The sequence below is a fragment of the Salvelinus fontinalis genome, chromosome 25 (genome assembly GCF_029448725.1).
Source record: "Salvelinus fontinalis isolate EN_2023a chromosome 25, ASM2944872v1, whole genome shotgun sequence".
In the NCBI taxonomy this organism is placed as follows: domain Eukaryota; kingdom Metazoa; phylum Chordata; class Actinopteri; order Salmoniformes; family Salmonidae; genus Salvelinus; species Salvelinus fontinalis.
In genome coordinates this window covers 3,427,027-3,451,422 of record NC_074689.1, presented here as the reverse complement: position 1 = coordinate 3,451,422, position 24,396 = coordinate 3,427,027, and the positions used below count along the sequence as shown (strand labels likewise).

At 44.8% G+C, this 24,396-nt stretch overlaps 1 protein-coding gene across 1 annotated transcript in view; it reads right to left on the bottom strand.

The window, feature by feature from the left end:
• The window catches only part of LOC129822767 (collectin-12-like), a 45,473-nt gene extending 21,395 nt beyond the window's left edge, over positions 1-24,078 (bottom strand). The window contains exons 1-2 of the mRNA XM_055881155.1: positions 23,498-24,078; positions 17,669-17,719 (exon numbers count right to left, since the gene is read on the bottom strand). Of these exons, the coding sequence (XP_055737130.1) occupies positions 17,669-17,719; positions 23,498-23,504 (58 nt within the window). The 5' untranslated portion in view covers positions 23,505-24,078. The remainder of the gene's footprint in view (positions 1-17,668; positions 17,720-23,497) is intronic.
• Between the last annotated feature and the right edge of the window lie 318 nt (positions 24,079-24,396).

Here is a 24,396-nt window from a genome sequence, read left to right as displayed (position 1 = left end):
CAAATGTATATGTCCACACTTGATTCAGCATCTTCTTCAATAAAGGCCTCGAGAGAAAAAGCTCAATCTGAAAAAGTGAGAATCAGTGATCCACTTAAAGTCATCGTTTTCAACAGTAATATTTGGCAGAAATGTGTCTCTTTCCCCTTCTCTTTCGTAACCATCACACTGAGTTCCAAAGCCTCCCTGCAGTGTCTCTATGCTCCGCTTAGTGTTGTTGTAATGCTTGGAACCGGGTCTATGTCTCTGCCTCTTTAAAATGGACTCGTCTCATTGGTCTCCGTCCCCCTGGGCCTCATCTCGTACTGGGTCCTTCAAGGGCCAATCAAAATGAACCGAGATGCCACAAAGACCCCAAGTGACGATAGAGAAAAGCCAGAACGTCAAACAGAAACAAACAAGCTAAATGTAACTAGAAAGGAAAGAAAACAAACAAGAGGACATTTTTCCTCTGATGCACACAGCTGGAAAAATAAACCATGACCTGGTATTTGAGGCATGACATTTTCTGACTGGCTCCTTTTGTTGTCGTTGCTGGACCTTCTGTAATGGCTACACTAGGAATAGCACCTTCCAGTATGCTCTCTCCCGCCTCTGTTTCTCTTGCTCTCGGTCTCTCTCTCTCTCTCTCTCTCATTCTCTCTGTCGCCTCCTCTCCTAACTACCTGCCCTTCTCCTGGCAGTAACCATGGCAGTATCCAGAGGCCTTGTTAGCCATGAACTATGCGCTCTGTGTCCAACAGTTCACGTTGACTTCCTAATACACCATAAACAAGACGCCGGTGGTCGTAAAGCATGTTTTATTGAGTAGCGCAAATAAACTCCCCCCTGTGCAAGATGACAACATTCACATGTCCAGGCTGAGCTCATACCTCATAAAGAGGACACGCATGCTACTCTCTCTCCCAGCCCTCCTGACCCAACCCCACTCAATCTTAGTCCCGGTTCAACTCTCGACCCACTGTTACACTGTGTGTCTATCTATCATGGAGCACGTTCTATTTGAACCATGGTTGCACCCCAAATGGTCTACGGGGTCGTGGTCAAGAGTAGTGCGCTACATAGGGAATAGAGGGTCCCATTTGGGACACAGTCCATGAAAATGGCATACAGTATTTTACACTGCCCCAGTCAAACCCAACACTCATTACATGAATGGTTATGTCATAAGGTAATTAAATGGGTGAGTGTTTGACTTTAAGACATGTACAGTATGTGCGTGACCCAGGGAAATGGATGGAGAATAAACTCCTAACACAGCTCTGCCAGAAGTGAATTAACTTCAGAAAGAGCCATGAGGTTCTACTTAAATCACCCCAGTCACACACACACACACACACACACACACATTTTTGGGTTATTTTCTTAAAACTGCATTGTTGGTTGAGGGCTTGTAAGCAAGCATTTCATTGTTGTATTCGGCGCATGTGACAAATAAAATGTGATTTCATTTGATTTGACACACACACACACACACACACACACACACACACACACACACACACACACACACACACACACACACACACACACACACTTTTTTTGTACATAATGTCTCCCCCATCATTTCCTATGAACGAAAACAGCTTCTAGACATCAGAACAATGATCAGTGAACTCGATTTGAATGAACATTTCTACTTCAACGAGTTGGCAGCTCTGGACGTTCTGCTTACTCCAGACCAGGCCCTAATCCATGTGACTTGAAAGAGGAAGCAGCGGCGAAAGAGAGGCAGGTGAGGCGGCACCCTGATGGGACTACCTCGGCAAGCAAATAGACTGCCATTGCCCTCTGTTCTATTGGCGAACGTGCAGTCACTGGAGAACCAACTAGATGAGCTCCGTTTGAGACTATCCTATCAACGGGACCTGAAAAACTGTAATAGTATATGTTTCTCAGAGTCATAATATACATCTAGCTGGTTTTCTATGCATTGTCAAGACCGGACGGCAGACGAGGGTAAGACAAAGGGAGGAGGTTGTGTCTCTCTGTTAACAACAGCTGGTGCGCAATCTCTAATTTTATTAGATTTTTTATTTAACCTTTATTTAACTAATGTTAAGAAAGTCTTGAGTTTTTGCTTGCCTGCGTTAGAATACTTCATGATAAGCTGCAGACCATACTATTTACCAAGAGAGTTTTCATCTATATTTTCGTGGCTGTCTATTTACCAACATAACCGATGCTGGCACGGGGCCAGTGATTTTAATACAGGGAAACTAAAATCCGTTTTACCTAATTTTTACCAACATGTAACCTGTGCAACTAGAGGCGACACAACTCTAGATCACTTTAACTCCACACACAGAAACGCATACAAGGCCGTTCCTCGCCCTCCCTTAGACAAATCAGACCATAATTCTATCCTCCTGCTTCCTGCTTACAATTCAAAATTCAAAAAGGAAGTACCAGTGAATCGCTCAATATGGAACTGGTCCGATGAAGCAGATGCTAAGCTACATTAATGTTTTACTGTTTTTCATCCGCTAACATTGAGGAGTTTACCACATCAGTCACGGGCTTCATTAATAAAAGTATTGGCGATGACGTCCCCAAAGTGACCGTACAGATACAGTTGAAGTCGGAAGTTTACATACACCTTAGCCAAAAACATTTAAACTCAGTTTTTCACAATTCCTGACATTTAATCCTTTAAAGAATTCCCTGTCTTAGGTCAGTTAGGATCAACACTTTATTTTAAGAATGTGAAATGTCAGAATAATAGTAGAGAGAATGATTTATTTCAGGTTTTATTTCTTTCATCACATTCCCAGTGGGTCAGAAGTTTGCATACACTCAATTAGTATTTGGTAGCATTGCCTTTAAATTGTTTAACTTCAGTCAAACGTTTCAGGTAGCCTTCCACAAGCTTCCCACAATAAGTTGGGTGAATTTTGGCCCATTCCTCCTGACAGAGCTGGTGTAACTGAGTCAGGTTTGTAGGCCACCTTGCTCGCACACGCTTTTCCAGTTCTGTTCACACATTTTCTTTAGGGTTGAGGTGAGAGCTTTGTGATAGCCACTCCAATATCTTGACTTTGTTGTCCTTAAGCCATTTTTCCACAACTTTGGAAGTATGCTTGGGGTCATTGTCCATTTGGAAGACCCATGCTTTAACTTCCTGACTGATGTCTTGAGATGTTGCTTCAATATATTCACATCATTTTCCTGCCTCATGATGCCATCTATTTTGTGAAGTGCACCAGTCCCTCCTGCAGCAAAGCACCCCCACAACATGATGCTGCCACCCCCGTGCTTCACGGTTGGGATGGTGTTTTTTGGCTTGCAAGCCCCCCCCTTTTTCCTCCAAACATAACGATGGTCATTATGGCCAAACAGTTCTAATTTTGTTTCATAAGACCATTCGACATTTCTCCAAAAAGTACGATCTTTGTCCCCATGTGCAGCTGCAAACCGTAGTCTGGCTTTTGTATGGAGGTTTTGGAGCAGCGGCTTCTTCTTTGCTGAGCGGCCTTTCAGGTTATGTTGATATAGGACTCATTTTACTGTGGATATAGATACTTTTGTACCTGTTTCCTCTAGCATCTTTTTTGCTGTTGTTCTGGGATTGATTTGCACTTTTCGCACCAAAGTACGTTCATCTCTAGGAGACAGAATGCGTCTCCTTCCTGAGCGGTATGACGGCTGCGTGGTTCCATGGTGTTTATACTTGCGTACTATTGTTTGTACAGATGAACGTGGTACCTTCAGGCGTTTGGAAATTGCTCCCAAGGATGAACCAGAATTGTGGAGGTCTGCAATTTTTTTTCTCAGGTCTTGGCTGATTTCTTTTGATTTTCCCATGATGTCAAGCAAAGAGGCACTGAGTTTGAAGGTAGGCCTTGAAATGCATCCACAGTTCCCCCACCAATTTACTCAAATCATGTCAATTAGTCTATCAAAAGCTTCTAAAGCCATGACATAATTTTCTGGAGTTTTACAAGCTGTTTAAAGGCACAGTCAACTTAGTGTAATTAAACTTCTGACCCACTGGAATTGTGGTACAGTAAATTGTAAGTAAAATAATTTGTCTGTATACAATTGTTGGAAAAATTACTTGTGTCGTGGACAAAGTAGATGTCCTAACCGACTTGCCAAAACTATAGTTTGTTAACAAGAAATGTGTGGAATGGTTGAAAAACACAAAGTGTATGTAAACTTTCTACTTCAACTGTATACCCCAACCAGAAGTCATGGATTACTGGTAACATCCACACTGAGCTAAAGGCTAGAGCTGCTGCTTTCAATAATTTGAACGCTTATAAGAAATCCCGCTACGACATCTGACGAGCCACCAAACAGGCAGAGCGTCAATACAGGACTAAGATCGAATACTATAACGCCGGCTCTGACACTCGATGGCAAACTTGCAAACTATCACGGATTACAAAGGGAAACCCAGCCGAGAGTTGCCAAGCAACGCAATTCTACCAGATGAGCTAAATGCCTTCTATGCTCGCTTCAAGGCAAGCAAAACTGAACCGTGCATGAGAGCACCAGTTGTTCTGGACGATTGTGTGATGTGTAGTCGATGTGAGTAAGACCTTTAAACAAGTTAACATTCACATACGGAATACCAGGACGCGTTCTCAGAGCATGAGCTGACCAGCTTGTAAAAGACTCCAGTCACCCAAGCCATAGACTGTTCTCTCTGCTACCGAACAGCAAGCAGTACCAGTGCACCAAGATTGGAACCAATAGGAACCTGAACATCTTCCACCCCCAAGCCATAAGACTGCTAAACAAGACTATTAAATACTGTAGCTATGACTACCCGGACTACGTGCATTGACACTTTTTTTTGCACTGGACTCTACCCACACACTCACACATACTTACACTGACACACACACACACACATACTTACACTGACACACACACACACACACACACACACACACACACACACACACACACACACACACACACACACACACACACACACACACACTTTCCTAATTCACACCACATATGCTACTGCTACTATCTATACTGTTGTCTAGTCACTTTACCCCTACCTATATGTACATAGCTCAATGACCTCATAACCCTGCATATCGACTCGGTTCTGGTAATCCCTGTATATATATTATTTTTACTTGTTATTGTTATTGGTTATTCACTGTGTACTTATTCCTCATGTCACTATTTCTATTTTTTATTTCAAATTGTGTATTTTTATCTTTAATTCTGCCTTGTTGGAAAAGTAGCATTTCACTCTTAGTCTACACTTGTTTTTTTACGAAGCATGTGACAAATACAATTTGTTTTGACACACAAATACTGTATACAGTAAATATCCTTGGTAATAAAGTGTAATGTTTTGAGTACACTGTTGGGACTAAAAGTGTGCTACATTCCAGCCAAAACAGCTCCAACAACGTAATGTCAACATATACAGGCACTGTGTACTGTACAGTTGATGTATTGTTCTGAAAGACTGTAACATAGTCCAAAAACACAGAAGGTCTTTGTTGTGTTCTGCTGCACTACCCAAGTTGACCACTAGAGACATACAGCTAATGTATTTTATGTATTCTGACACAGAATGGAAGTACAAAGAGAAGAAGATTTCAGATATGGAGAAGAAGAGTATGCATGTGCTGATGATGTCTGCTGTGATGGAGTGCTAAGCTTGCCGAGTAAACCTACCCTTAATTATACCCATTGTATCCTCATGTTACCGAGCCTACTACAGGACAAAACTGACGACGAGGATGGCGGCAGCATTAGCATCATCACCTACTCCGTTCCTGCCCTTCCCTGGTCAACCTACGATGCCGTTGGCCATGTGGTTAAAAATCTTCAACAACTATTTGGTTGCTACAGGAGATGACTGGCCAGATGCTAGGAAGAGTGCAATTCTACTACATTGCCTTGGTACTGAAGGTCAAAGGATATTTTACACTTTACCAGATACAGCTACTAGGTTTGCAACATCTGTCCCAGCTCTCCAGGGGCATTTCATTACGGCTACCAATGTCGTGGTCACGCGCCATAAATTACGACAAAGAGCACAGAGACCTGATGAGTCCATAGCAGATTACGTTGCTGCCCTGAGAGACTTACTTGTGAACTGTGACTTTGGTGACAGAGGAGATGAGATGCCGAGAGATCAACTTGTTGAAAAAACCTCATCCTCCCATGTCAAAGAAAGGCTTTTACTGCAGGCTAATCTCACACTGCACACTGCTGTTGCGCTCGCCACTCAAGTGGAAAATGTCCAAGCCCACATCCAGTCCATTAATAATCCACTGCCAGTACAGAAAAGCCCCAAAAGAAGAATAAACAGAGATACAAGGCCCGTGCTGACTCCAATCCGCCTGATGATACAAGAAAGTTAGGTCGCTGCTGTTACAGCTGGGGATCTAATACTCACTTAGCTAACGCTACAGACTGCCCCATCGCCAAGGCTAAATGCAAGGCCTGTGAAAAAAACGGTCATTACGTACAGGTGTACAAGAGGTCGAGGTACCGGAGCGTATAATACTATGCATACTAAAACAAGATATATACTAAAACAAGATATGTACAGACTGAAAATACATGTCTCTGTCAGTACCCCTGAGGTTACTCCTCACCCCATTGGACTGTTGGTTGATACAAGATCCTTAGTCTCTATCCTGCCCAAGCAGTTCTAAATGCGCTTCTTTGATGAATGCCCCCAGACACCACCACATGTGAAATTGGTTACCTACTCTAAACAAGACTTACTTGTTTTAGGGTGCCTCTCTGCTGACGTCCGGCATGATACAGTTACTACTACAGTATAGCCCATTGTGGAAAAGGGAATGCCTTTGCTAGGCATGGACTTAGTTACGGCCTTTAATCTGCACATCGCTGGTAATTCTGTGGTATCCTCTCCTACGCCTGTTAAGGTACAGCACCTGGCGACTCCCAGCGCGCCAAAGAGTTCATTCACTGCGTGAAATTCAAAGATGGCGTTACTCCTGTGCAACAACAACTAAATCGACTACCACTGTCTGTTTAAAAGAGCGGTCTCTGCTGACCTGTTTCGCTTACTAAACTCTGATGTCATTGTGAAAATGTATGCCTCCCCATGGGGTCCCCTATAGTGGTTACTAAAAATAAACATGGAGATACGAGCCAAACAAAGCAGTGATCATTGACAGTTAGCCACTTCCTCACATGGAAGATCTCTTCGCTGAGCTACAAGGCGCTACTATGTTCTCAACCATTGCTTTGGCTAGTGCCAACCTTCAGGTCCTCCTTCATGATGAGACCCGGGACTTGACAGCGTTCATTACACACAACTGCCTTTTCAGATTCCGTCGGGTCCTCTACGGTTTGGCCTCAGCCCCGGCTGGCCAAAATATAATGTTGTCCCAATCACTGAACCTTAGTTAGTGGCCATGCTATCCACTGGGCTTAATGCACTGTCAGTGCCTGAGTTCTCTTCCGAATCTGCTACATGCCCTGAGCTGTGTGTTTTACACAGCCAGATTGAAAAAGGCTTGCCCAAAACAAGGTTTTTTTCCCCCCCAGATCTGGTATCTTACTTTCCCATTCGGGAGGAACTCTCTGTACAAAACTGTTCAGTGTAACATGGTCCAAACCGTTTTGCTAGTGCCCATTAAGCTGCGTCACAGACTGGTTTCACAAGCTCATGACAACCCCCAGGGAGTCGTCCGAACAAAACAACGGCTCTGTAAGCTCTACTGGTGGCCTGGAATGGACACGTCTGTACAAACTACAATATCAACATGTTAACTCTGTCAGACAAATGACAAAACTGCAAAGACGCATGTCGCGCCTCTCCAGCCTGTTTCCCTTCCTGAAGGCCCATGGCAAAAATGTGGAATTGACAATGTTGGTCTGTTTGAAACTACCCCAGCAGATTGTCGTTACGTGATCACCCTCGTGGATTACTACAGTAAATGGCCTGAGGCTGTGTTTACCAGTAATGTAACTACCCAGACTATCATTAAATTCTTAACTGTCGTGTTCAGACGCCACGGAAATTGCTACGAAATCGTAAACGATAATGGTGCCCAATTCACTTCGAAGGAATGGACTTCATTCCTCCATGACAGAGACATTAAACACTCCAAAGTGTCTACGTACTACCCATGGGAAAATGGCGCGGTGGAACGCTGGACCCGAGTTCTAAAAGACTGTTTGCAAATGGCAAAATGCACTACAGGACGACAGCTCACGCCACTACAGGAGTTGCGCCACGATTGCTGCTCGCACAAAACCTGAACATTCTCCCACGACAGAGTCCCTCCGTCTCTGACAATGCCGTGCGTACTAGAGTGCGTGCCACACAAGAAAAAGTGAAATCCTATACGGACGCCAAAACGGGGGAGTGAAACGATCGCCCATCAAAGAGGGAGATCAGGTGCGGGTAAAACGTCCCTTTCATGTCAAAAAGGGTGCACCAAATTACAGTGCGCCACGCAAAGTTATCCAAACAGAAGGACCAAGCACATACGTCCTTGACGACGGAAAGACATGGAATGCGTTGCATCTCTCTCTGTGTCCTGAGCGGGCCACGCTATAAAACGGTACCGCTGATCCCCAAGTGTCCTGGCACTCACAACAGATTATTCAAAAGGAGAGTCAGAAGAGGCCCGGCTCAGCTAAAGCACTACATTCAGTAAAAACCTGAAAGATTGCGAGTACAGTAAATTGACTGCTAAAGTGTCAATGGGATATTCTGATGTTACTGTCGTTATGGCTACTATAGTGTGCGTTTTAACAGTGTTATTATTCTGTGCTTTGTATAAAAATAACTGTTAACTTGAAGAATTGTGGAATGTTTTAGTTGGGTTATTCTTAGAGAGAGCTTTACTTTCTGTACCAGCCTGCATCCCACTGCTGGCTTGCTTCTGAAGTTCAGCAGGGTTGGTTCTGTTTGGTCCATGGATGGGAGACCAGATGCTGCTGGAAGTGGTGTTGGAGGGCCAGTCGGAAGCAGTGATTGGGGAGATTTCCCTGTGTAGGGTGCTGTTTTTTGGATGGGATGATAAACAGGTGTCCTGTCTCTCTGTGGCCACTAAAGATTGCATGGCACTTATTGTAAGAGTAGGGGTGTTAACCTTGGTGTTCTTGATAAATTCCCAATCTGGCCCTCATATGGTCACTTAATCATCCCCAGCTTACAATTGGCTCCTTCATCCTCACTCCTGTAACTATTCCCCAGGCTGTTGCTGTAAATGAGAATGTGCTCTGAGTCAACTTACCTGGTCAAATAAAAAAATGTGAGGGCCAGGTAGAACCATGAGGTCATAAAAGTGTTGAGCAGAGTCTTGGGCTAGTTCATAGGAAGCAGGTCGAGAAAGTCACAATGGACCAACTCTTTTACTGCCCAGGCTAACACACATCAGCCAAAGTCATCACTACCTTGGCCATATCGCTCAGTAACAGCCATATGGAGAGCTAACCTAATATACCTCTTTTACTATGGCATCACTGTAGTCATGTCCTCACAGCTTTGCCAATTACAGACAACTTCCTGCTTCTGGCAGCATCCCAAATGGCACCCCTATTCCCTTTATAGTGCACTACTTTTGAACTGGGCCATGAGCAGAGGGTTGCATTCCCATGTGACCTCATGTTCCGTTACTTTACTCTCCCACTATGGTGTTGGTTGTGGTTTGGTTTTGATGGTTTCTGGTCAATCTGGAAGAAGACACTTTTTGATTTGGGGGTTTAAAGGTTAGGTTGTAATGAGTAGCTCTGTCATTCAGTGGAATAATGACTTTTACACAACATTGTGGTTTGCATAGTGACACTAAAACCAGTGTGGTCTGTATTATTGGATGGATCAATACTGTAGCTACTCAAGTGGTTTTAATGTCGTTTTCAGTCAAATGTCTCTTTAGGCAATGCACAAACCAGAGAGAAAGAATTGGGTTTCAGTGTCTATTGGTGTGAAAGTAAGGAAGTGAGATTCATTCAATGGCATATAAGTGGTATTAAACTCTAACCCCTAAAGAGGCAAAGAAACTTCCATTATAAATACAGCGTTGCCTTGGACACAAATGACATCTGAAAGATGAAAAGCCAGATTAGAATAACTCCTGACTTGTGAGTGGGAGTACAATTCCACACAGACACATTTGAGTGACAGGAAACCACATGCACGATGATATATGACCAAAATAGATGTTTTTCTCCCAAAATCCTGAGAAATGTACACCATCAACAGATGAACATGCACAGGAAAGCAGGCACGGCCATAAAAGCGATGAGCTGAATTCTGAGGGCTCCAACAATAGAGTCTCTCCTGACTGCCTTGCTGTATCGTGGGTGATGGAAGTTTGATAGAGTTCACCTGGGTGGCCTACCACATCTGTGGCTGGAAGCGGGGGAGTTGCCTGTCAGTTGCCATGACAGCAAGCCATCCACTGCAGCTAGTTGGACAGGAAGAGCATCTGCACGAAGGGATTCCAAAACCTGCGCAGACAGACAAACGCCATTCTGGAGAGTGGTCGGCTCTCCGCTGTCAAACATTTGTTTAACCAATTAGAGACAAGGGATTCAGAGCAGACATCTGACTGTCAGACATTTGGGCTTATGATCTGCCAAGTAAATACCACTTACTGGGACAAACACTAATCAACAACAGACAAAATGCTTTTCAAATTAGATCCCTCACTATGGAGTAGTTTGGTATCCGTGAGGACTTATAAATTGTCTTAAAAACAATGTCCAAGCCTTATGTACAGTGGGGCAAAAAAGTATTTAGTCAGCCACCAATTGTGCAAGTTCTCCCACTTAAAAAGATGAGAGAGGCCTGTAATTTTCATCATAGGTACACTTCAACTATGACAGACAAAATGAGAAAAAAAAATCCAGAAAATCACATTATAGGATTTTTAATGAATTTATTTGCAAATTATGGTGGAAAATAAGTATTTGGTCAATAACAAAAGTTTATCTCAATACTTTGTTATATACCCTTTGATGGCAATGACAGAGGTCAAAGGTTTTCTGCAAGTCACAAGGTTTTCACACACTGTTGCTGGTATTTTGGCCCATTCCTCCAATCAGATCTTCTCCTCTAAAGCAGTGATGTTTTGGGGCTGTTGCTGGGCAAAACGGACTTTCAACTCCCTCCAAAGATTTTCTATGGGGTTGAGATCTGGAGACTGGCTAGGCCACTCCAGGACCTTGAAATGCTTCTTACGAAGCCACTCCTTCGTTGCCCGGGCGGTGTGTTTGGGATCATTGTCATGCTGAAAGACCCAGCCACGTTTCATCTTCAATGCCCTTGCTGATGGAAGGAGGTTTTCACTCAAAATCTCATGATACATGGCCCAATTCATTCTTTCCTTTACACGGATCAGTCGTCCTGGTCCCTTTGCAGAAAAACAGCCCCAAAGCATGTTGTTTCCAACCCAATGCTTCACAGTAGGTATGGTGTTCTTTGGATGCAACTCAGCATTCTTTGTCCTCCAAACACGACGAGTTGAGTTTTTACCAAAAAGTTATATTTTGGTTTCATCTGACCATATGACATTCTCCCAATCTTCTTCTGGATCATCCAAATGCTCTCTAGCAAACTTCGACGGGCCTGGACATGTACTGGCTTAAGCAGGGGGACACGTCTGGCACTGCAGGATTTGAGTCCCTGGCAGCGTAGTGTGTTACTGATGGTAGGCTTTGTTACTTTGGTCCCAGCTCTCTGCAGGTCATTCACTAGGTCCCCCCCGTGTGGTTCTGGGATTTTTGCTCACCGTTCTTGTGATCATTTGGACCCCACGGGGTGAGATCTTGCGTGGAGCCCCAGATCGAGGGAGATTATCAGTGGTCTTGTATGTCTTCCATTTCCTAATAATTGCTCCCACAGTTGATTTCTTCAAACCAAGCTGCTTACCTATTGCAGATTCAGTCTTCCCAGCCTGGTGCAGGTCTACAATTTTGTTTCTGGTGTCCTTTGACAGCTCTTTGGTCTTGGCCATAGTGGAGTTTGGAGTGTGACTGTTTGAGGTTGTGGACAGGTGTCTTTTATACTGATAACAAGTTCAAACAGGTGCCATTAATACAGGTAACGAGTGGAGGACAGAGGAGCCTCTTAAAGAAGACGTTACAGGTCTGTGAGAGCCAGAAATCTTGCTTGTTTGTAGGTGACCAAATACTTATTTTCCACCATAATTTGCAAATAAATTCATAAAAAATCCTACAATGTGATTTTCTGGATTTTTTTTCTCATTTTGTCTGTCATAGTTGAAGTGTACCTATGATGAAAATTACAGGCCTCTCTCATCTTTTTAAGTGGGAGAACTTGCACAATTGGTGGCTGACTAAATACTTTTTTGCCCCACTGTATACAGTCCAGGGCAATGACCATTTAGGATAATATTTGCTGAAAAAGACAGAACAAAACTAACCTCACAGGTCTGTGAGGTGGAGAGCTGCTCTGCGTGCGTAAGGGGTCTTCTCCTAGCCAATGACAAAGTCGATGATGCCTGACCAGACTGGGCTCTCTTGTTGTTGAGGCTGGCATGGTTGAGTTATGGTCAGAGTCTTACAAGTGGCTGACCACGTTAGTGTGAGGTCCAGATGTTGAGAGGTCTGACTAAGACGAGGAAAACAATCCCAGCTCATGCCAAACTTTCTGTCTTATGCCAACTCTTATTATGAAAATGGTGTTTCCTGTCATCATTGCTGTAAACCCACCCTTTTGCATTAGCAGTGGTGGGATAAGCAGATTAAGCAAAAGTAGGTATACTGGGTTCAGAAAAATGCCCTCGAAAACAAAATATAACACCACGTTCTCTGCGTCTCAGTCTTGGCAACATCTGAAAATGTGATAGTCATTATGGGTTTGACTGGGATTTGGACCAGAATGCATCTGTTCTCCACTACAGCTCCGCTTTTCTAAACCAGGAAGCAGTAGGTTGATCTTGGCAGCTGGCTGGGTCAATTTCTTTCTTTCATTAAAGTTTCAGACTTCCAAAAACAGACTCAGGATTTTTATTGGTAGGCTATGCTAAACGAGTAGAAATTAGAATCCCCAAATTCATCATTAACATGTGTGGGGTTTAGAGAACCTGGGGTCTCTAGAACTTTCCAAACAAACACACACATACGTACGCACGCACGCACAGACACACACACACAACCCCCCTCAACCCCAACACACACACCTTTAGCATGAAATCCTTTTAAAGAGGCATGGTTGTCCCCAGTACAGCAAGCGTGGTCTCTGGAACAAATTACTGCCTGCTTGCCAAGTGTAATATACTCCTTTTCATAGGAGATCTTAAAGGTACACAGGTGGCCTGGCATGGACTCTACTTAGTCTGTTATTTTAAAGTTCATATTTGACCAGAGAAAAACCTCTTGAAATGCTCTCAAGAGGAGGCCATTTTGAACCTAATTCAAACATGAGGAAGTCTACTACAGCAAAAACGTGGGTCAGCCCAAGGACATGGTGGGGATATTATGGTGTGTTATGTGTGTGTGTGTGGAGGTTGGTGGGAAGAGCGATTAGGAAAACGGAGAATATACATTTTGGCAGCGAACAAAATAAACAAGGTTGACAGGTCTTCAGAGATGTGGCACCCTTTCTCGTCCGACACAAATGGACGCCAAAAGCATTGGAGAAAAAGAGAAGCTTCTTCCTCTCCGTCAGAATGAAACAGTAAATATTGTGAATTTAGGCGTCAAAGTGGGGGTTTGGAACACGGGTGAACAGGGATGTTTTTGCCAGAGTAACACATCTGCTGGTGCTTAAACCTTCTTTTCATTTCATTCAATATTTCAGTGACTTTGGTTCACCTGTGTGTGAGGAAAAACAGCCTCCCACTAGACACGCACACACGCCTGAGGAGGCTGGTGGGAGGAGCTATAGGAGGACAGGCTCATTGTAATAGCTGGAATGGGATAAATGGAACAAAGTCAAGCAGAAGAAGTCTGCATCAAAATGGCACTCTAGTCCCTTTATAGTGCACTACATAGGGAATTAGGGTGCCATTTGGGACTCAGCTGAAGAGAAACCCTCAAACCTCAAGCCTCAGATCTCAGGAGTCCATCCACCATGACAAAAATGACTTCTCTACATGTGCTCCTCTGACTGTTCCAAGCCTCTACCTGGACTGGAGAGACAGAGCTCACTCATCCACATCACTAACTGACAACAGAAGATATGAAGGTAATGATGCCCAGGTCGGTGGTTGAAGTCCAAGATGGCTGACGGCTACTCAGGCCCATGACAGATCCTTCTTTATTCCAGCTTTATAAGAGTATGTGGGGGTTCGGCCGAACAACAGAGTCCATTTTTTCCCTCCTTCTAATGACCTTCTTATGTCAACCCGCCACAGAAAAAAATAAATATGTCAGAACCTTTGAGGACTGGGGAGGTAATTTTGAGCTGGCTTCAATTTGGCAGAAGAGAGACTGATGGGAATACCATATGAATTCACTCAGCCCATATGTGCGTGTGTGTAAGAAAGAAAGAAAGAAAGAAAGAAAGAAAGAAAGAGAGAGAGAGAGAGAGAGAGAGAGAGAGAGAGAGAGAGAGAGAGAGAGAGAGAGAGAGAGAGAGAGAGAGAGAGAGAGAGAGAGAGAGAGAGAGAGAGAGAGAGAGAGAAGACGGCAAAAGGAGAAACAGTGAAACAGGACTATATCTGTTGAATATGGATCTGTGCCTAAACCCATGGCCATATCCTCTCAGCTTCTTCTGACACAGAGAGAAAGAGAGAGAGAGAGTTAAAATGGTGACTCCACACATATGTCACTAATTGGGTCAAGACTTCACCAAAAGCACATAAACACATTTCAACATGTGGTCACAAAGTGTTAGTAGGTCATGTGTGTTGATATTACACCTTCTAGCTTTTTAATACCACGATCCCAAGTTCTTTGTGCCGGAAAGAACACCAGAGGTAAGCCTGAGTTCACTCTGCTCTGTCTCACTCGGAAAATACAGCCATCTTGTCCTGAGAGAGTTAGGATATGCTGAGAAAAAGAAGAAAAAGTGTTTGGCTCGATGCTCTGCGAATTCTCTACCTGCCTTACGGATCAGCCTGATTTTCATAAGAACGTAGGGACTACTAGCACCCGCCGCTGTCTGGAATTCCCAAGCGAGGTTAAACGGAAGGACATACTAGAGCAGGAACGTCTGATAAACAACTTGAGACAGATGAGGTAAACAAAAGGGACAGAAGAACTTTCCTAACCATCCGTTTGAATTTTCAGTAAAATAACCAGTAAAACTGTCACATCTACATGACACTAATAGTCAAGATCAGGATTGTCCTAAAATAACATGTTACCCACATTTCCCATATTTACAGTAACACCACCCCTCATCCCCACCTCTGGTCCTACAATTTTGAGGACATTGTCCCCAGTTTCACCAGTGCAGCAGTGGAAACACCCTATTTAGGTATTTTTGGGGCTAGTGTAGACAGTTTAGACAGTGTAGACCAAGAATCATAGCTGAAATCACAAAACTCTGTGTCTTTCGGCCAAACACCGGGGTAAAGTCTTATAGTGGAAATGCGGCAAAATGCCCTATGCTGGTTGAGACACCTCGACACCCCTCTCCATTGAGTCTCCATGGTGGCATCTCTACACAGGGTAGCACTGGTACCATGTAGCAGTGAACAAGCCTTTTCATTAAAACACATTGCACTACGGGGCATTAATACTAAAGCTAGGCATAGAGAAAAAAAAATGGGTTCATAGTTCAAAGGTTACAAACGTTGCACTTAAAAAAACAAGGCTATACACTTTGTTATGATCCTGGACAATAACAACTCCAGAGTGAGGAGGCGGGTCCAATAAGAGCAGAGCGGGCCAGGACAACAGCTGCCTTTGGCTGCGTCCGAAATAGATCCCTATTCCCTTTCATAGGGCTCCGGTGAAAAGGAGTGCACTATATAGGGTGCCATATGGAACGCAAGCCCAAGAGTGGAGGGCTGGCGGCTCGCGGCGCAGGGTACTCACACGAAGACAAACAGGATGCTTCCTCTCAGGTGACACTGTGATGAGAGAGATTGTGGTAAAGCACAGTTTGAGTTTGTCTCCGCTGGTGCTGGGGTAAACATCGGGGACCACTCCCACCACTCCCTCCAAGTCACTCTGGATTGGAGTAACTCTCTCCAGAGCGACAGAGAGGCTCCCAAATCCCTCCTTGGATCAACAGTACAATGGTGCAGTACTCTCGCTCTCTCGTTCTCTCATTCTCCATCGCAGGGGGTGTGTTTCTGTCTTTCCCATTTCTTCTCTTTCCCTCTCTCACGTTGTCTTTTATGTGTATGTGAGTTTGAGAGTGTGAGTGTGTAAGTATGTGTGTGTGTGTGTGTGTATGCATGTCTATCAGTGAATGAGTGTATGTGTTTATGAACTGGTGACCTCCTGACCCCATCAAGCTGTGAGTGCTGCTTTTGGTACGGGCTAAACGGCTAAGGCTGTAACCCAGAAAAAGCTGTTGTGTTTAACCCCGCATGGTCCCAAAGGCAGTGAGTAGACACAGCTCATACTGCCTTGTGTCTGTCCTGTCATGTAAACAATGGCTACATAACAGCTGATCCTCAACACGGGGGCCCCTCAGGGGTGCGTGCTCAGCCCTCTCCTGTACTCCCTGTACTCCCTGTTCACCCACAACTGCGTGGCCAGGCACGACTCCACCACCGTCATTAAGTTTGCAGACGACACAACAGTGGTGGGCCTGATCACCGACAACGACGAGACAGCCTATAAGGAGGAGGTCAGAGACCTGGCCGGGTGGTGCCAGAACAACAACCTCTCCCTCAACGTAACCAAGACTAAGGAGATGATTGTGGACTACAGGAAAAGGAGGACCGAGCACGCCCCCATTCTCATCGACGGGGCTGTAGTGGAATAGGTTGAGAGCTTCAAGTTCCTTGGTGTCCACATCACCAACAAACTAAAATGGTCCAAACACACCAAGACAGTCGTGAAGAGGGCACGACAAAGCCTATTCCCCCCTCAGGAAACTAAAAAGATTTGGCATGGGTCCTCAGATCTTCAAAAGGTTCTACAGCTGCAACATCGAGAGCATCCTGACTGGTTGCATCACTGCCCAGTATGGCAACTGTTCAGCCTCCAACCGCAAGGCACTACAGAGAATGGGGGGACGGCCCAGAATATCACTGGGGCTGAGCTGACTGCCATCCAGGACTTCTACACCAGGCGGTGTCAGAGGAAGGCCCTAAAAATGGTCAAAGACCCCAGCCACCCCAGTCATAGACTGTTCTCTCTACTACCGCATGGCAAGCAGTACCGGAGCGCCAAGTCTAGGACCAAAAGGCTTCTCAACAGTTTTTACACCCGAGCCATAAGACTCCTGAACAGGTAATCAAATGGCTACCCGAACTATTTTCATTGTCTTTTTTACTGTTGTTTTTATTTATTAACTTATCTATTGTTCACCTAATACCTTTTTTTAACTTAAAAATTGCACTGTTGGTAAGTAAGCATTTCACTGTAAGGTCTACCGACACCTGTTGTATTCGGCGCATGTGCCAAATAAAATTTGATTTGATTTGATTTACATCGCAAAAGAGACCCTACAGTATTCCCTATGTAATGGCACTGCTTTCGACCAGGGCCCACAGAGAATATGGTGCCATTTAGGACGCATGCAAAGTATCACTTGATGGTGATGAGGAAGATCGATATTTATCTCAGTTGGGAGTGGGAGTGAAGAGAGTTGTGTTGTACTCACCGAACCGCTTGTATCCAAAAGACTGTACTTCCTCCTCGTCTGCAAAATCGTCTGTGGGAATAACAACAGACACACGTGTGTTAGAATGAGGTCCACGAGAAAAATCACACACAAACACGGCAACAAAAGAACAAATGCAATCGATATTTATCTCGAATATAGTGCCGCAGGCACACACTGAAATCCACTGCATGGAGTAATAAGCGTGTCACGAAGCCTTCGTACACTGTATGCCTGCATCCCAAATGGCAGCCTATTCTGTGTATATTGCACTACTTTTGGCCAGTCCTATGAGGAATAGGGTACCATTTGGGACGCAGGCCATACGTATATCAACTCCCCAGCCACCATAGTTAATGATACCTCATTGTACTGTGGGAGGAGTGAGTACCCCACCCCCACCTCAGCAGAGGTCAGGACAGAATGTTCTCCCAACAACTATTCTGATACTACTCTGGCTGAGAGACCTTATTATATAAATCAAGCCTTTAAAGCCTCAACTATCACACAAAATAAATCGCAAGATCCTGAAGGGACTGTTTCCATAATTATTGGCACCCTTGATGAAGATGAACAAAAAATTATGTATAAAACAAATAATACAAATACTAGGGAAATTATATTATTTTATACTAATACAATTGCTCAGAGAAATAGATTTTGTTTTAGAAGTCATTTAAAAAAAATCTAAAAAAGATAGGTGTCAAAATTATTGGCACCCCGTTTTCAATTCTCTAGCACCCTCCTGTGCGAGGATAAAGACACTGAGACTTTTTATACAATGATTTATGAGATTGGAGCACATGTTGGGAGGGATCTTAGACCATTCTTTCATACAGAATCTTCCCAGATACTTGATATCCTTCATCCGCTCGTATGGACTGCTCTCTTCAATTCAAACCACATGTTTTCAATGGGGTTCAAGTCCAAAGACTTTGACGGCCATTGCAAAATGTTTATTTTGTGGTCAATTAACCATTTAGCTCTATTTCCATGTCATCTGACCATAGCACCTCCTGGAGTTTGATAAACGGCATTGGCACTTGGATTGGAACCGGTGCTATGAAAATAAGGCTCTTTGGCCACGCACACCAGTGGTGGGTTTGGCGTTGAAAAACAGAAGCATATGCAGAAAAGTACCTCATATCTACAGATAAATATGGAGGTGGATCTTTGATGTTATGGGGCTATTTTGCTTCCACTGGTCCTGGGGCCCTTGTTAAAGTCAACGGCATCATGAACTTTACCAAGTACCAGGACATTTTAGCCAAAAACCTGGATGCCTCTGCAAGGAGGCGGACACTTGGCCGCAAGTGGATCTCCCAGTAAGACAATAACCCCAAGCACTAATCAAAATCCACAAAGAAATGGTTGTTTGAACACAAAATCAACATTAGGACTCTGGTCAAATGTAGTGCACTATAGCGAATAGGGTGCCATTTGAGACACAGCCTAGGTAACCAAATGGATACAGGACACCAACAGGCATTTGGGGCAGCCAGTATACTACACAAATGCGTTTCTCTATAGGAAGGATAAGTAGGCCTTACTCAGCACATAGCTTTATCATCATGGTATGTCATGGAGGCTGTAACTCCCCATCAAGTGCCTCTCTCTGTGTGGAAAGGAGACAGGAGGACTCAAGCCTGCATAAGCCACACGCTGCGGTTTCTCTGGGTTGTTGACTGTAACCCCTAATTAAACCTCGTAACACTACACGAGAACCCAGCGCAGGTCGGCTGCAGAGAAAGAAGAACATCACTCATAATGGCTAGCAGATGTACACTTAGAAAAAAAAGGTGCTATCTAGAACCTTAAAGGGTTGGGGGTGTCCCTTTAGGAGAACCCGTTGAAGAACCCCTTTTGGCTCCAAGTAGAAACCTTTTGGTTCCAGGTAGAAACGTTTTGGATTCTACATGTAACCCAAAAGGGGTCGGTGTCAGTGAGTCACAAACCAGTGAAATACGTAGAGCCAGGTCGCTCTCTTTCATGGTCCTTCGAGTATGATTCCGGGGATCCAGTGGACTACTACCATGTGGAGCTACTACTACCCTCTCTGGAGCCTATGTGAACCCCACGCCTGCCGAGGTTCAGCATGGACCCAATGTTCCCTCTCCTCCACCTGTGGGATACTATTCAGCACCAGGTGGCGCCGCATCCCCAGCAACCCAGCACATGGATTGTGCTTCTGCGTTGGAGTGCCGGGGAGTTGCAGCGCCGTGGACATCGCTGCATTTGTCATAGGGTGTGCATAGAGTCCCGTTTTGCCCATGTTGAGCAGAATATAGTCTTCTCAAGTGATACTTTGCATTGTGCAGCAGAGGACCAGATCCCGTGCTTCCTCCTGTCAGGGGAGCCATCTCCAGCGGTTTGCAGTGGAGAGCATGGGACAGTCATACGGAGGACAGCAGCAAGGGGTTGTCTTTTCAGGCCTGTCAGCGTTGCCAGATGTGACTGTGACCATCTGGTGTGACTATAATGCCTCTCCAGCCCCGGCTACAACTGAGAACATGTCCTCGGTTCCCGCTGGTCCTCATGAGTTGCCTGCTACGGAGACTAAGCCCACATCAGATGTAATTCCCCATCCCCCCTCCGCTGCTGTGGAGTCTCGGGGAGTCCTCTCCTGGGCTCGGGCGGCCTATGCACTTCCAGTAGTATTGCCACACTGTAGTAAATCCTATGTCGCTGACTGGACCCTAGTCCTCACAGCCACCAGATCATCAACAGCCAAAGCTACCCAGAAAGCCATCGCCAGCGGCAGTGGCCCTGTCTGCCTCTGACTCTCTGCCTGTCCCTGCACTAGGGGACCCTCCAGCAGCACCGGACCTGTCTGCTGCTACCTGGGCCCATGGGGGGACCCAGCCACAGCACTGTTACCATCTACTGACAGTACAGCTTCACCTGACAGAACCACAGCCCTGGGTCCAGTTCTGTGTGTTCAGGATTCCCCTGCCTAGCGTGTACTACCTGACCCAGCTACAGTCCTGGTCCTGCTGCCTCTGCACTCAACCCCCAACGTGACTGTGGGGGGGGGGCCAGACCTCACCGGGGCCGGCCATCCAGACTTCACCCTCCAGTGTCCTATCCCAGGGGAACGACCTATTCCTGCTGTTGGTTGTGATCTTATTCACCATCTGCCCTGGTCTCACCAGCACTGCCTCCTGATCTGACCCTGTGTCTACCTTTGGGGCCTGCTCCGGGGCTTGCCCTGGGCACTCCTCTGGTTCCTGCACTTGGGGACTTGCCTGCCTCAGTTGCGGAACCTCCGCCTCCATGCCTGCTCTCCTCTGCTGGGGCACAGCCCACCTCTGTGGGGGAACCACCGCCGCACCTACTCTCCACTACTGGGGCATGGCCCGCCTCTGTGAGGAAAACCCCCCCAGCACCTGGACTTGTTACAGTGGGCTGGCCATACTCCAAAGTGCCACCCGCATGGATGCCTTAAACCCTCTGTTCCCTGGCAGCTCCTGACCTGCAGCTGATGGAGTGACTGCATGGAATAACTACACGGGGCGGCGGGGAGCACCACTACTGACATTCCGGCAGGGGAATCCTTCCCTTTTGTGAATATGCTGCAGATATTTTAGGGATGGCTGTTACAGAATCGCCCTGCCGCGGGCGTTACATATCACTGTTTGTGTGAGCATTTGTTTATTTGCTTTCTGGAGCCACGCTGTCTGACTCACCCATCCTCAGCCTTTCAACCCCTCATGTGAGAGATCGATTTCTCCTACAGCTCATGGCTTCAGCCAATCAAACAATAGCCATGTGTCTCACCCCAATGCGTGCTCTAGCCTTGCAGTCTCTCCAGGCCCTGATTGGCTAGCCAGCCTGACCCACGCTCTCCAGGAGAGTAAATATTGCCCGTATCTGAACGGTGTTATTCCAGTCTGTGAGTGTGGGTGGATGTAACACAGGAACTTGAATCACACACAGGGATGCGTGAACACAGAAAACATACCCATTTCCATCTTCTTCTGCCTGTGATTAAAGTGACTTAGTGTGTTACCTGGGGCGGCAGGTAGCCTAGTGGTTAGAGCGTCGGGCCAGTAACCGAAAGGTTGCTAGATTGAATCTCAGAGCCGACAAGGTAAAAAGCTGTTGTTCTGCCCCTGAATGAGGCAGTTAACCCAGACTAGGCTGTCATTGAAAATAATAATTTGTTCTTAACTGACTTGCCTAGTTAAATAAAGGTTAAAAAAAATAACTCTTGGACTGCTTTATTCCCCTCTAACCGGGGAGGGTGTCAGTGAGTCACAAACCAGTAAAATATGTGGAGCCGGATTGCTCTCTTTCAACTACTTTTGACCAGAGCCCTAGGTGCCTGGTCAAAAGTAGTGCACTTCATAGGGAAAGGTGTGCCATTTGGGACTCGGCCTGTGTCCATGATAGAGAGAAGGCCACACACTAAAAAACGAGGGTTGTTTCGGAAGGTTGATGGTTCTATGTGGAACCATAATGACTCAAAGGACCGTTTGAGCTCTTCAGCGGTTCTATACAGTTCCCAAAAGGGTTCTTTGCTCTTTTAGTGGTAGTTCAAATGTAGGGGCTGTGGCTCATTCGAATATTTTGGTGGGCGTGGTTTGCTCACAGCTCTTTTTGTGCAACCGTGAGTGAGAGTGTCATTCCAGTTTATTTCATGTGTTGTGTTAAGACACCATATATTTTCTATGATCGTGGCAAGTGATTGTGTCTTGTAAAAGACTCATATATGGCCTTGTGTCAATTGGGAATTGTTTCATAAATCAGTCTGTGGTTCTCAATCTAAATTCTCTCCTCAGGGACCTGCAGGTGTTCCAGAGGTAGCTCACTTGATTAAATGGGTCAGTTAACACAATAATAACACCTATGGAATTTGAACAATATAATATGGCTGACCAGAATCAAAAACCCTGTATGGTTATTCTATAGGATCTACAAAGAACATTTCAGATTGAGAAAGGTTCCTTATAGAACTAAAGGTTCTGTGAAGAACAATAAAAAAGGGTTCTATACAGCCCCAACAAGGGTTGTAACCATAGCGGAACCCTTTTTTGGTGCAATATAGAACCTTTGTTAATGGTCCTTTATAGAACCTCGGGAAAAGGGTTCTATATAACACCATACAGGTTCCATTTAGAACCTAATGAGCATTGTTCTTTATTGAACTTTCAAAACAGGGTTCTATATAGCTATATAGCACCAAAAGGGTTCCGCTATGGTTACAAGACAAATAACCTCTATCCGGTACTATTTAGAACCATTCTTTTTAAAGTGCATTTGAACATACTGAATGATGTGTTCCATTGTTCCTCGATCACTTTTGAATTTGAGAGACATACGAGATGAGTCCCCGTCTATGGTGTCATTAGGTCATGTGTCACACGGGTAAAAAAAAACATTGAGGTTCCACAGGGGAGTTAACTGTTTGTAAATATGCAAATGGGTATATTAGGTCTATACATGGAATCAAATCAATGCTATACACCTCCCTGCATAAAATATGGTTAACATTTCCCTTTGAATAACAATTGAGCACACTGTCTTATTGTTAGTACAGGCTCGAACAAAAGCATCACTGATATACAGTATATCACAAAGGACCTATAAGTAGCCAAACAAAAACGGTTACTCAATCAATGCACCACTATAGAGAATGATGCGACTGGCGGATAAAGGCCAAGTCATTTCACAATACAGCTGAATTCCACAACACAGGCACTTAATCTCATCCAGATGTGCAACACTCAGATACAAAAAATCGTGAATTTAAAATTTTTTGGGCTACCACTTCAAACTTCTCAAAACAATTTTAAAGATGAACAGCACCTTGCATAACACATACTGTACCTTTCATGGCGTTGTATAAATCTGTTAGGAGTGCAGAAGAGATGAGATTCGCTATGTCACTTTTTGTTCATCTCAAAATTCAGTCCAACCGAGCAGGTTTGAATCAGTTGCTGGGAGAACAGCAAACTAAACGCTCGCACAAAAAGTTCCGATCCTCCAATTTCAAAATGTGAGGACTGCGCACGACCGTAAAATGTTAATCTCGAACATCCCGTTAGAATCCCATTGTTCCGTTATTTGCCGACACTGTTCGATAAAATCTGGTTAGAGAAAGTTACATTTATCTGTATTCGTAATATTTTGTGTTGCACCCGTGGCTTGTGTTAGGTTATTTTAAATATGTCTCTTTCCAGTGTGCAGCGCTGACCACAATCACAAACTCACAAACATTTTAGAACCGAAGGATGTCCCGCGTCTGCAGCCCGGTTCTAAACACCCCACACACTCCTCGCTCTCCTTAAAGGTGAGGATGCCTTTCAGCGCAAACTGTGGGATGCCTTGAGAAACTGCTGGCAAGAGATGAGATTAGATTACTGGGTGAAAAATCTGGTACCCATTAAAGACCATTTCAAAGGGGTTGGGCAGGGGGGCTAAACCAACGTCACTGGACCTGCCAGCGACTTTAATGCATTGTGTTTTAGATTTCGCATTCTTTCTCACTTCAAGTAGGATTTTGATAGGCTATTAGACAACATATTTGGAATGTTGAATCTCCATCCATGCTCTCTCTTTTATGCTTTACAAAAAAAGATTGCAGTTTTGAAACTGCTGTAAAAGTGCATTAACTGCAGTCTACTGTGGTATTTTGAAACAGTACCTGCAGAATAACTGCAGTGACTATTATCAAAATTGGGTGAACTTATCACATACTGCACTCTAACTGCGCTTACACTGCAAAA